The 13,064-nt window shown below is 51.0% G+C and overlaps 2 protein-coding genes across 4 annotated transcripts; one reads left to right on the forward strand and one right to left on the reverse strand.

Moving 5' to 3' along the window:
• Positions 1-144: 144 nt before the first annotated feature.
• On the forward strand, positions 145-3,375 carry Gps2 (G protein pathway suppressor 2). Of its 3 annotated transcripts, none has more exons than XM_048367180.1 (11): positions 145-277; positions 482-643; positions 972-1,081; positions 1,164-1,276; positions 1,608-1,687; positions 1,774-1,856; positions 2,037-2,190; positions 2,271-2,360; positions 2,442-2,521; positions 2,606-2,701; positions 2,822-3,375. In XM_048367180.1, exons 2-11 carry the CDS (start codon positions 550-552, stop codon positions 2,903-2,905), a joined length of 984 nt encoding a protein of 327 aa, XP_048223137.1. In that variant the 5' UTR covers positions 145-277; positions 482-549; the 3' UTR covers positions 2,906-3,375. The 3 variants fall into 3 exon arrangements, with proteins under 3 accessions (XP_048223137.1, XP_048223136.1, XP_048223138.1); XM_048367179.1 differs by having other exon boundaries at positions 235-277; positions 479-643; XM_048367181.1 differs by lacking the exon at positions 145-277 and having other exon boundaries at positions 288-643; positions 2,633-2,701.
• On the reverse strand, positions 3,058-8,095 carry Eif5a (eukaryotic translation initiation factor 5A). Its single transcript, XM_048367182.1, has 6 exons — positions 7,964-8,095; positions 5,927-6,112; positions 4,278-4,382; positions 3,967-4,098; positions 3,805-3,878; positions 3,058-3,661 (listed from the first exon to the last, which is right to left on the reverse strand). The coding sequence occupies exons 2-5, from the start codon at positions 6,089-6,091 to the stop codon at positions 3,816-3,818; spliced, it is 465 nt and encodes a 154-aa protein (XP_048223139.1). The 5' UTR covers positions 6,092-6,112; positions 7,964-8,095; the 3' UTR covers positions 3,058-3,661; positions 3,805-3,815.
• Between the last annotated feature and the right edge of the window lie 4,969 nt (positions 8,096-13,064).

Raw genomic sequence — 13,064 nt, forward strand, 5'->3', positions numbered from 1 at the left:
GAGTAGCTGCCTCTGCCTCTGTCTCGCGCGCCGCTCAGTGCCCGCCATCTCGAGGTGGTGAGCTCCGAGGTCGACTGCCTCTAGGCCCGAGCGGGCCTCGGTGCCCACCGTGGGGTTCGGACACTGTGTGGCAGCCATCCGCCTCGCTTCCGGGTTTCCCCCTCGCCCAACCAGCGAGGCTGCTCCCTGCGGTGACTCCGGAAGGATTCGGCCCGGCCGCCGGAAATGACGCAGGAGTCAGGCGCGCCTGAGGCCGTGAAGAGAGCTGCAAAGGCGGGTAGGGTGGAGCTGGTGCACGGGCTGCGCGGGAGGGGTGTGGGCGCCAGTCAGGGACCCCCGCGCGGTCAGCGCGCGCTGGGGCGGGAGCTGGGGCCCAGCCGCGCGGGCGCCCGGCACACGTGACCCGGGTGGCCAGTGGGCCGCGCCGGCGGGCTTCCGCCTGCGGCGGGTGCGTTCTTCCTGAGTATCTGCTTCCCAGCAGGCCCAGCTAAGTTCTAGCCGTCAGTGACAGAGCCGGGCGCCGGCGGCCCGAGCCCTCCCGGCAGCACCATGCCCGCGCTCCTGGAGCGCCCCAAGCTTTCCAACGCCATGGCCAGGGCCCTGCACCGGCACATCATGATGGAGCGGGAGCGCAAGCGGCAGGGTGAGCCAGGGCCGGAGTGGGAGGTGGAGCACACTGACCACGGTGGCTCCACTGTCCCAGTGCTGGCCTCCACGCACCAACCTCGCTCTGCGCCTGCTGGGCGAGGACAGAGGGGTCAGGGAAGGGCACCGTCCGGGTGAGGTGAAGACGCCTGGGCAGGGAAGGACCTTGGAGGGCACCTTAAAAAGCCTCCCATTTCCCTACTGCATGGTTGGGACAGAGCCATGGCCTAGCTAGGGCTCACGGCGATGAAACTAACTTTTGAGGACTGTCAGCCTAATATTATTTTCACCACTCTGCCACTTCCCCCATCACACTCATTCTCCAGAAGAGGAAGAGGTGGACAAAATGATGGAACAGAAGATGAAGGAAGAACAGGAGAGAAGAAAGAAAAAAGAGATGGAAGAGAGAATGTCACTAGAGGAGACCAAGGAACAAGTAAGCAGGCCTGATGTCACCAAGCCTCTGGCTTTTTTACTTGCCCCTTCCTACTTTTATCTTCTCTCTCCTCCTTTCCCAGATTCTGAAGTTGCAGGAGAAGCTTTTGGCCCTCCAGGAAGAGAAGCACCAGCTTTTCCTTCAGCTCAAGAAAGTTTTGCATGAGGAAGAAAAACGGAGGCGGAAGGAGCAAAGGTGGTATTCAGTGAAATGTAAATGTGAAGGCAAAGTAGGATCAAGAATTAGTGTCTGTCTACCCAGGTGCTGGCGGCTCATGCCTGTAGATGTAGCTACTCAGGAGACAGAGATCTGAGGATTATGGTTTGAAGCCAACCCAGGCAGGAAAGCCCATGAGACTCTTATGGACAGCTTCAGGTGGCAGAACACCAGTCTTGAGTGAAAAAGCTCAGGGATATTGCCCATGTCTCGTTCAAGTTAAAGGACTGGCACCAAAAAAAGAGAAAAAAAGTGTCTAATAGCAAAAGGGGCCTCCTGTCAACTTTGACCTGCTTTCCTTTCACTGTAGTGACCTGACCACTCTGACATCAGCTGCTTATCAGCAGAGCCTGACAGTTCACACAGGAACTCACCTCCTCAGCATGCAGGGTGAGGAACTAAAGAAGCCTCTGCCACAAGAAGCCTTCCTGGAGGGTGCAGCCTTCCATTTCAGTATCAAGTCCCTCTCTTTCTAGGAAGCCCTGGAGGACACAATCGCCCAGGCACCCTCATGGCAGCTGACAGAGCTAAACAGATGTTTGGACCTCAAGTGCTTACGGTGAGTGTGTAGTCCTAGTTGCTTTTCTCTACTTTTCTCCCTGGCACAGTGATCACTATCATTCAAATATACCAAGCATGCACTGGGTATGAGGAAAGTGGAGCAGAGATAGAACACAATTTCAAGGTTCCATTTCTAAGGATTCTGCAGGCACTGCTGAGTTTTCATCCTTCTTTCTAGACCCGGCACTACGTGGGCTCAGCCGCTGCCTTCACAGGGACCCCAGAGCATGGGCAATTCCAGGGCAGCCCAGGTGGTGCCTATGGGACAGCTCAGCCCCCTCCTCACTATGGACCCACACAGCCAACCTACAGTCCTAGTCAGCAGCTCAGAGGTGAGTGTTAGGAAGATGGAGTGGGTCTTTCCTCAGAACCCACAGGAAGTTCTAATGGCTGTGCTTCCTGCCTTCCTCAGCACCTTCAGCATTTCCTGCAGTGCAGTACCTATCTCAGCCACAGCCACAGCCCTATGCCGTGCACAGTCACTTTCAGCCCACCCAGACAGGTGATAACACCCTGGGCAGGAGCCCTGGCTCCCTGGGTACACCCTCACTGTCTACTCACTTCATAATTCCTTTCTACATAGGGTTCCTCCAGCCGGGTGGTGCCCTGTCCTTGCAAAAGCAGATTGAACATGCTAACCAGCAGACTGGCTTCTCTGATTCAGTGAGTATTGAAGCCTTAGGAGTGGTGATGGGGAGGTGCAGGCCATGAACCCAGCATGCTTCAGGTTACCACTGTCTTCTGCAGTCTTCCCTGCGCCCCATGCATCCCCAGGCTCTGCATCCAGCCCCTGGACTCCTTGCCTCCCCTCAGCTCCCTGTGCAGATGCAACCAGCAGGAAAGGTAAGGATAATTCTCACTCTACCAGGGAAATGGGAACTAGTTGCTACTGTGGGTTGTCCCTTCTTAGTGTGTGAAGTGGAAGGCCAGCCTACCCATTGACAAAGCCCTTTTGTCATTCAGTCAGGCTTTGCCACTACCAGCCAAGCTGGTCCTCGGCTGCCTTTCATCCAACACAGCCAGAATCCTCGGTTTTACCACAAGTAAAGTGTGCCTTCAGCATACCCTTCCCTTTCTCCATGGGTGAGAGTCTCCTCCAGACCAATAAAATGTATCTACCACTGTCCCCTGGCTGTTTGTTTTGCTTCCCAAAGCTCAGTCAGTACACACTCAATTCAAATAAGCAACTGAGTTGGGGCTTCATATTAAACTTGTAGTTTTATTCAGGTTCGATTTTAACAAATGTGTCGGGGAGAGAGCCCACAGGAAAGGGTGAAGCCCATGGGGGCAAGGTCCCCTCCCTCCCTTCTCTTTCCCTCCCCCCATACAAAGGGGTTTGGGAGACACAGACAGGGGAGGGGACTGGTCCCCAATCTGCGGTGCTTGGGGTAATGGGCTGTGGAGATGGGACCAGACCAGGGACAGGGTGGGGGGGGGGGGGCAAAAGAATCATTTGCCAGAATCCTCAGCATTCTGATTCCAATTGAATTAAAAAAAAAAACAAAACAACTCCCCCCCCCCCAAACTAAACCACAAGCAGCACCCACCCCTTTCCCCCACCAGGGCTGTAGTGCGAGGGGAGAAGAGGAAGGCAGCTTCTCCAAAGCCATGGCTCCCTCGCTCCTGGCCAAGGGAGCTAGGTGAAGGGCAGGGGTTCCCCGACAGTTTGAGGGGGTAGGTAAAACCAAAATAAAACATCAAATAAATTGTATAGGAGTCTGGCCAAGAGCCTGGCCAGAGCGGGGCCAGGCTGGGGGAGGGGCCTCTGCAGGCTCAAGGATCACTGCTGCCACCACCACCATCCTGAGTAAAAGAGAAAAAAACATATTAAAAAACAGGTAACTTAAACAGGAAGGTAGGGAGAATAGGATTGGGAGTTACAAAGCCAACCCAGTAACATTTAAAGAAACAGGATAATGGTGATAATGGTGAGTGTTGGTACTAACCTGGGAGCCAGTTATTTTGCCATGGCCTTGATTGCAACAGCTGCCTCCTCTGTCATGGCAGACAGCACCGTGATCTGGGAGAGAGAAATAAGTCTAGAGATGGCAGAACTCATCATTTGAAGTCTATAAAGCACACAATGTGGGGTGAAGGGGGCAGCATACCAGGATCTCTTCTCCACAGTCATACTTCTGCTCAATCTCCTTGCCAAGGTCTCCCTCGGGCAGACGAAGGTCCTCTCGCACCTCCCCACTGTCCTGGAGCAGTGATAGATACCCATCCTGGATGCCAATCAGCTGAAGACAGATAGAAAAGGAAGTTGAAAGCTTATATAGGCTGAGAATGAAAAATGTGGTAAATTGGACTGGCAACCAGCTGCTACTATTTTCTGCCATTTCTTCCCTCTCAGTTTCTCAGCAATCCACATAAACCCCTCCTCTCAACCATTACCCACCCCATCTTAAATACTACATACCTGGAAGTCATTCCTTTTGATGTTGGGGACATCCATATTATGAGTCGACGGGCAGATATCTTCATATTTCTTCCCAGTGAAGATGTCAATACCAACCAGATGGACCTGTGTGTATGCATAGAGAAATTCAACCAAACTCTAGGACAGAGGAGATCAAAGTTCATGTTGTTGGCTGATAAGCGAAGTAAACCTGCCACCTTATTAGAACAAAGATTAGGGGAGTTGGAAGTAAATAGACCACTCAACTCAGCAAAGTAACATTAAAGCAAACCAAAAACAAAACTCTGAGATTAAAAGCCATTAATGAGCTTTGGGTTGGTTGACAGCACAGGAGAACATGGGAGAGTGAGAGCAGACTTGGGGGAATATCTGACAAAAGAAAATGCCAGTAGTCTAGGAATTAGGTTTTTCTGGACACTCACACAAAGGGCTAAAGGGCTACAGATTTAGAAAACAAGGAAAGTAGAGGGAAAAGAAAAGGCCCAAGAATGTCAAAGATCGTGGGGAAAAAATATTAGAATAAAATCTGCAGTTAGAGGAAAATAAGGAAATCAAAGAGGAACCTAAGCACTAGAAGATAACCTAGGAACAACTGCCAGTCAGCAGAAGGTAGAAAGTTAGGGAACAAAACTACAAATTCGAGGGCTGGGGATATGGCCTAGTGGCAAGAGTGCTTGCCTCATATATATGAAGCTCTGGGTTCAATTCCCCAGCATCACATATACAGATAATGGCCAGAAGTGGTGCTGTGGCTCAAGTGGCAGAGTGCTGGCCTTGAGCAAAAAGAAGTCAGGGACGGTGTTCAGGCCCTGAGTCAAAGCTCCAGGACTGGCCAAAAAAATCCAAAACTACAAATTAAACAAGAGCCCGGCTAAACTTAAGAGGAAATGGGAAGCCTGAGGTGACAATCTCAAGCAAGAATGCCAAACTGCCAGAAAGCAGGGAAGCTCAATGAACTCCAGACTAGGCAGTGGCAGGCAGAGTTTGAGACTAGAGTTCTAAAGAAGTAGTCAAGTAATTTAAAAACTCAGGTAGCTGGGGCTGGTGGCTCATAATTGTAATCCTAGTTTGGAGGCTGAGATCTGAGTACTGCAGTTCAAAACCAGCCATCTAAGACTCATCTCCAATTAAGCACCAAAAAGTCAGAAGTGAGAATTGTGGCTCAAGTGGTAGAGCACCAGATGAGAGCAAAAAAAGGACAGGGACAGTGCCCAGGCCTGAGTTCACTCCCAGGAAACATGAAAACACACACAACCTCACCATGGAGGCCTCCAGGCAAATGCTATCTTCCATGTTAAGATCCAAGAAGCTGGAAAAAGTGATAGAAACAAAACCCACAAAGGTTCAGAGAAGAAAACAGGAGTGCTAAAGGCCAAGAATAAAAGGAACCACCAGAACATAAAAGGTCATAAAGAGAACCTAAGCAACTGGCACAAAGATGACAAGGTAGTACCACAAAAAGGTGGGGGCAGAAATACTTCAATGGAAGAGGCTGAAAACTGGGAAGTAGGTGTAGTTCAAATGGGTATAAGGGCTATGTGTTGAACAAAAGAACTAAAACAGAAAAAGTTCAGGGCCAAGACTGAGTAGCTTGTTGCCAGCCCTATGAATGACAGGGAAGAAAAGAATTGCAGTTGTAAAATTCTAACCTTGGCATGGCCATGCTTGCCAGTCTTCGAAGTAGACATCTCCACTATCTTACATGGCCGGCCCTTGAGCACCACAAAGCCATTCTTACGTAATGCTGAACACTGCATTGGGAAGGTGGCTGAGGCCCCTGCATCTCCTGTCTCGAAGTCCAAATCATCTGCCATTTTAAGAGGCTTCGATTCCAACTAAAACCAAGAAGAGAATGTGGGTTAGTGAGGATGAAGGGTAATCTAGGGTAATCTCTCATTCTAATTTATCCTATTCTCTTGGAAACAGTGCACTATTTCCTCCAACCCTCTATTCCATCACCCACCTAAAATAAATGTAGTTTTTGGACTAATAACGACTGGGGTTATATACATTGAAGACCTGGTGTGTTTGTGGGAGGAGTCTTTGGCTTCTCCCTCCAAAAGAAAGCTTAAAGTGGTGCCTTGGGAAAGGAAGGCTCCAGGGAGTTGAGATGGCAAATCATATGGATGAGGACAGGCCTACTTCCTAAGGGAAGGGAGGACTCAGGTGTTACTTGCCACTGAAACCAGCCACCCCTCTTCCCCACACATGGCCAGGGCTATAATTAGGTGAGCAGCTATGAGCCAGCAGAAGGGAAGGGCTAACCGGGAGGGTGGAGACTGGAGGACAAGGCTCCACCCGATTGTTACACCCCCCCCCACCCCTATCCACACACAATCATAGGTACAGGAAAACCACAAGGCCTCTTTGGGGGATTCCGCCTCACGCAGTAGTAGATGCAGCCAAGGAGAAAAAGTAAAAGTTGCTCTGCCCATTCCCCTCCACACCACGTATCTCGATCTCAGTTCCTGAAGGGAACCCGGGAACAGCCTTTCCTCGAAGGCCCTCCCCCTTTTCCCAGGATGCACCGGTCTAGTCGGCTTTTCAGGCCCGGCCTGTACAGTCAGTAGAAAGTGGGAGAGTGAGGGGTGGTGAATGACAATAAAATGAAGCCAAAAGGTTCGTAGTAGTGAGTAGTAAAACACCACACTAGGCTGTGAGAGTTAGGGACTCTTAAAACTGCGGATCTTTTTGCCAATCACAGACAACAGGAAGACAGTGACAAGGTGAACAGTGCAGATCCTGAGAACTCCTCTGCACCACTTTGACGACGCTACGGATAGGGACGGGGAAGAGTGGGGCTCTCCGCTCGTCCTCGGTTTCACCATTTCTTCCGACCTCCCCAGCTCCCAAGTGCCACTTACACCTGGCTAGTTGCCTCACTTCACGCGGAGACTGAGGGGGATGCGCCAGGGGCCCATGAGGTCTGGGCAGGCTAACATATGCCTCCAGCGGGCCCTGCGGAGTAATGGTAACCCGGGTCTCGGGCTTCTCCGGCAACTCAAAATCCCAGGCTCTCAGACGTCCGCGAGGACCGGCCCTCCTCGCGCTGAGGGTTGCCGGCTCCCGCCCACCATGTGGCCGCCCGGGGCTTCCGGTGGCCGGGACGGGGGGAGGGGTCTCCGCGCCTCCATGCGGTCCCGGTCCACGTTGAGCCATGCGGCCTCCGACCCCGAGCCCAGCCGCCCGTGGGGGCCACTTCCGGTGCCTCGGCCGCCCCCTCCCCAAAGGCTGCGCCAGGCCGGAGTCACGCCGCCTCCCCTCCCCCGCGGCGGGCAGCACCCCCCACACGCCCTCTCCCCGCGCAGCCCCCTCCCCCACCTCACGTGGCCGCGCGGCGCCGGGCCCTCAACGGCCCAGGGACCCGTGCCCCAGCGGGGCCGACCTGGCCCCCGGTCCTCTCCCCGGGGTGGCCGCCTGGCGGCCTCTCCCGCGTGGCGGCCTCGCGGCTCGCCGTCCCCCCTCCCTGCGTCGTTCCAACGTCACCCGGCCGGCCCCAACCGTCACCCCGCGTGCCAACCGGGCCGCGCGCCCGCGCCTCTCCGCACCTCGCGCCGCTCCCAGGCCGAAGCTGTGTGGCAGTGGCTGCCGCTCCCCTCTGCCCCCTCCCCGACCCCCGCGCAGTTCCATTTCTCCTTCCTAGCCCAAATCGAGGCTCCGCGCAGGCGCACCCTGCTCGCTCTCACCTCGCGGGAACGCACTGACTCGACCCCGTCCACTCGCCGCGAGCCCAACCGCTGCCTCCGAGCCCGCTGCCGCCGCCGCCGCCGCCTCTACCGCCGCCGCCGCTGCTGCACACGGGTCTTAGTACGCAGGCGCCGACTTCCCACTGACCAACCAAGCAGCCCTATGACAGCCGCGCAAGCGTGCTAGCTAGGTCCTCCGCCCTCCACCCCCGCACTGCGCAAGCGCACAGCCCCTCCCCGGTCTCCACCCTCTCTCCCACTACCCATCTAGTGACGCGCATACGTGGCCCCGCCCCTCGCAAACCCAGAGCGTTTCCAACTAGTCAGCAACGCGCAGGCGCACCCGGTTTTTTAATCCCTTCTATCTCCTCCTCCCCAGCCTGGGTAGACCACTTGCCCTACGGGACAGTCTTTGCGTCTGCGCAATAAAAACCCCTGCACTCCACACCCTCTTAAGGAAACGCCTCGGTCGCAGAACGCATGCGTATTGAGAATCCTAACCGCCGCTTCCACTTCAGACGTCGCCTGTACGCCCGGCGTTGAAAAGACCACGCCACTCTAGCGCTGGCCGTGTCTACAGCGCATGCGCCTGAGACGCTCCACCTCGGCTTCTTGGACTTAAACGACCCACAGGGCCAGAAAACTTGCCCTGTCGGGTGGGTCTCCACACATGCGCGGGAGGCCGCTTCTCGCCCGGCTTCGGCGGCGCTGCGGGCCCGAGTGGCCGGGTCGCCGCACCCCGCAGCTCACGTTCCCAGGCTCGGAGCTTCTGTCGGGCTTTAGAGGCCGCTCGAGAAGGCAGAGCGGCCCTCCTCCCGCCACCATCTTGTTCCGGCTCTGGCGGCCGATGGTCCCTGGCGTCCCTGGGGTCGGTTCCACCCTGAGCCCCGTGTCCCCCAACTATGCCGAGGTTTCTCGAGTGGATTTCCCAAGCCCTCTCGGGACTGTGGTGGCAGTGGAGTTCACTCCCGTGACCCTCGGGTTAGGGTGGACCTTGCCTCCTCTGCCTCCGTGGCCGTGGGGTAGAACAGCTGGAGGACAGGATTGAACCTGGTGGCCAGTGCCTCGAGGCAGGAATCATTTCCGAATCGTGTAATAAAGGCTCTGGGTTCAAGCCCTATCATTGAAAAAACAATGAGGGTAGGTAAATGCATAGTTAGTTCTGGCCTAACACAATGAAGGAAGGCTTTAGGAAAATAGGAAGTGAGTACTAACAGTACGGAAGAAGAGTGAAAGGCGGGGAATCTTCCTAAGGTAATGAAAATGCCCTAAAATTGGAGTAAGGGTTGCACAACTCAGTAAAAAAATATTAACTTGCATTTTAAGTAAATTGTATGTGCAGTGTACGTTCTTGAGGCATTGACATAGTAGTGTCTTGTCTAAGGATCGAAGGCACAAGTGACCACAGCCCCCACCTGCGTCCATTCAAAGTAAAAGAGGCACGGACTGGGATCGTGGCTCCAATAGCAGAGCTTGTCCAGCAAGGGCAAGGCCCTGAGTTCAATCCTCAATACCAAAAAGGAAAAGGAAAGGAAAAAAAATCCTACCACCAAAGTAGGAGAGGCACAGATAATCTTGACAGAAGACTTAGGTATACACAGAGAAAGACAGAGCAAAATTCATGATTGTATTTCAGAGTGAGGAGATGGGAGGCCTGGGTCCTCCCTGCCAGCCTGGTAGCATTGGATCTGTTGGATTGCCACAGTCCCAGGTAAAGTCAGCCTAGAAGCCCCAACACTGCCAGTTACCCTACTTGAGGCAATTCTTCACAGATGTCTTCCTTGACCAAGCAGACTAAGCTTCTCCTGTCACATGAAAATAACATTTGGCACATTCATAGATTATAATAGGCATTCGTTTATAGTATTAATTGCTTTATTAATGTCTGGTCTTCATTTGAATGAACTTCTGGAATGATGTCTGATACCACCCAAGGGTACCAGTGGTGATAGTAAATACTCAGTTCACCATGAATGTCAATTTAATACTGAACAAAGATATACCTGACTTAAGATTACCAGACCCACAACAGATTGACAAAACAGAGGCGATATTCATTTATTTAAATGAAGTGAAATGGCTAAAGCATCAGAACTTCTTTTGTGGTCAATCATGGGGTTTGAACTCTGGGTCTGGGCCTTGATGCTGGCCCTGAGCTCTTCAGCTCAAGGCTAGTGCTCTACCACTTGAGCCACAGTACCACTTCCAGTTTTCTGGTGGTTCATTGGAGATAAGGGTCTCACAGTCTTTCCTGCCTGGGCTGGCTTTGAACTGTGATCTCAGTCTCCTGAGTATCTAGGACTACAGGCATGAGCCACTGGCGTCCAGCTAAGCAGCAGAACTTCTATGTTGACTGGTTCATTTTTTCTATAAGAAAATATAAATGTCGCTGGGCACAGCAGCTCATGCCTAATCCTAGCTACTCAAGAGACTTGAGGCTAGGCAGGGCAAAAAGTTTGTGCAACTCTCTCAAACTGTAGTAGTTCCTGTTTTTCCCAGTTATGTGGGAAATGCCATAGGAAGATCATAATCCAGTTCTGCCCGAGGAGGCAAGGAGTGAGATCCTATTTGAAAAGTAACAAAAGCAACAACATTTGGTCATTTGACTCAAGTGTTAGTTCAAACCCTAGTTCGAGAGACACAGAGAAAGACAGAAAATACTGCAAAGGAGTCTTGAAATCAAAACAAAAGAACGAGGAGTTCCTATTCCATGGTGAGTACCATAGTTATAGGGAACATTCTGTCTGCATTTACCCTGTCTTTTCCAAAAGACTCCTGTACTATTAATAATCCTGGACCAGGACTCTCCTGAAATCTATTGGAGAATCTTTCATGGCTCTTCTTTTGTAATTTACATGTTGAGTGCACCTCTTCTATTCACATATAAATATCTCTCTTGAGTATTGAGTCAAATATTATTGATTGTACTGTAGCGTATTTAAGTGACATTTATGCTCCTTTCTTTTCTTCTTGTGGTGGCATCTATTCACCAAGCTTAGAATTCAGATTTTCTTGAAAACTCTCTAGCTACTCTTCTAAAGACTTTTCAGACCAAGATAAGGGGTGGGTTGGAATGGGTGGGTGAGAAGGGTGAAAGGGGTGACACTGATCAAGATGCATTGTGTTCATAAACTACTTAAAATAATAAAACTTAAAATAATAAACTTTTAAAACTTTAAGTGACTATCCCTATATAAAGAAAGAATTTTAGAAAAAGAGTTTCAATGGCTTTGAGTGACGTATTTTACTGACAATCGTAGTCATTACTTCATGTTTTTCTGAGAAGGTAACGTTACAGAATACCTGTAATGTTTTCTTTTCTTCTGAGAAAGAGGTTTGCTCACAAGTCTGAGATTGGAGGTTCATGGTTCAAAGCCAGCCTGGGGCAGGAAAGTCACTGAGACTCTTGCCTTTAAGTAACCACCAAAAAGCTGGAAGTTAAGCTGTGGCTCAAATGGTAGAGCACCAGCCTTAAGAGAAAAAGCTAAGGAACAGCACTTACACCATGAATTCAAGCCCTAATATCAGCAAGCATGCACGTGCACACACACAAACACACACAAGAGCTTTGTCAACTGAGTAATTCTGTTCTGGTATAGTTTTAGAACTTTTTTCCCCCTAGTCCTGAGCTGGAATTCAGGGCCAATAGAGCCATTCCTCCACTTCTGGGTTTTGATGATTAATTGGAGATAAGAGTCTCACACTTTCCTGCCCAGGCTGGCTTTGAGCCATAATCTTCAGATGTCAGCCTCCTGAGTAGTTAGGATTACAAGATTGAGTCACTGGCACCTAGCAGTTTCAGAATTTTTTTCTTCCAGTCCTAGGGCTTGAACTCAGGGCCTGGACACCATTCCTGAGTTCTTTGTTTTTTTTTTTTTCCCTTAATGCTAGAGCTCTATCACTTGAGCCACAGCTCCATTTCTAGCTTTTTGGTAGTTTATTGGAGATAAGAGTCTCACAGAGTTTCCTGCCCAGGCTGGCTTCATACCATGATCCTCAGATCTCAGACTCTCAAGGATCTAGTATTATAGACACAGCTCCAGTGCCCATCTTAGAAATATTTTATTAGAAAAAAACCTGTTTTTGGCTGATCGTTGATGGCTCACGTGTGAAATCCTAGATACTCAGGAGGCTGGGATCTGAGGAGCAGGTCTCAGCCTGTTGAGTAGCTAGGATTACAAGCATGAGCCACTGGCACTGTTTCTACAGATAACAGAAACCAGTGCGGGTCTGCTTTAGAAGCCCCCACCAGCCATAATGGAGCATAATAGAAGAAGCAGGAGACCAACAAAGAGCTTCTGCCCACATAGACCAGCAGAAAGGCCTATACCAGGCTTTCTGAATAAGGCTGAAAGGACAGATAACATGAATATCAGAGACATTTTGGAGCTCTAATTAATAGAATTATATGGCTAAATGAGAAATGGAGGGAAAGGGTAGATCAAAAGTTTGTTTAGACCCAGATACTGGTGATGTATGCATGTAATTCTGGCTACTCAGGAGTCTGAGATCTGAGGATTTTGGTTAAAAACTAGGCTGGGCAAAAAGTCCACTAGCCTCTTATCTCCAATTAATCACTAAAAAGCCAGAAGCGGAGCTGTGGCTCAAGTTGTAGAGTGCCAGCCTTCAGTGAAAAAGCTAAGGCATAGCCTGAGCCCTAAGTTCAAGTCCCAGTGAAGTGCCAGACTTTGAAGTCAGGCCCCATTTTACCACGTGAACCCCATTTTAGAATTGAACCCTGAGCCAATCAGATTTGTACCTGTGTTCTAATCTTGCTTGCTTGAACACCTGATTGTTGTTACTTTGTTCTTTGCCTTTATAAGCCCTGTGTAATCACAGCTCGGGGCTCCCTCCTAACCTCCGCTGTGTCGGTGGGTAGGACGAGGCCAGAGTTGCAGCTCGCTTAAATAAAGCCTTGCCTTGCTTTTGCATTTCGGAATGTCTGGGTCTCAGTGGTCTTCTTGGTGGTGGTTTCGCGACTTGGCACAACACCAGTAACCCCACACACACAGTTCAGAGCCAGGAACTGGAGGCTCATGTCTGTAATCCTAGCTATTCAAGAGGCTGACATCTGAGGATTCTGTTTCAAAGCCAGCCAGGA

This window comes from Perognathus longimembris, chromosome 17 (assembly GCF_023159225.1).
Source record: "Perognathus longimembris pacificus isolate PPM17 chromosome 17, ASM2315922v1, whole genome shotgun sequence".
Taxonomy (NCBI): Eukaryota; Metazoa; Chordata; class Mammalia; order Rodentia; family Heteromyidae; genus Perognathus; species Perognathus longimembris.

Excerpts from the sequence above, each read along its gene's own strand:
- Gps2 (XM_048367180.1), top strand. The coding sequence starts at position 550 with ATGCCCGCGCTCCTGGAGCGCCCCAAGCTTTCCAACGCCATGGCCAGG. Across the intron at positions 644-971 it reads GCGGGAGCGCAAGCGGCAGG|AAGAGGAAGAGGTGGACAAA; the intron begins GTGAGCCAGGGC and ends CTCATTCTCCAG. Across the intron at positions 1,277-1,607 it reads CGGAGGCGGAAGGAGCAAAG|TGACCTGACCACTCTGACAT; the intron begins GTGGTATTCAGT and ends CTTTCACTGTAG.
- Eif5a (XM_048367182.1), bottom strand. The coding sequence starts at position 6,091 with ATGGCAGATGATTTGGACTTCGAGACAGGAGATGCAGGGGCCTCAGCC. Across the intron at positions 4,099-4,277 it reads TCAAAAGGAATGACTTCCAG|CTGATTGGCATCCAGGATGG; the intron begins GTATGTAGTATT and ends ATCTGTCTTCAG. Across the intron at positions 3,879-3,966 it reads ACTGTGGAGAAGAGATCCTG|ATCACGGTGCTGTCTGCCAT; the intron begins GTATGCTGCCCC and ends TCTCTCTCCCAG.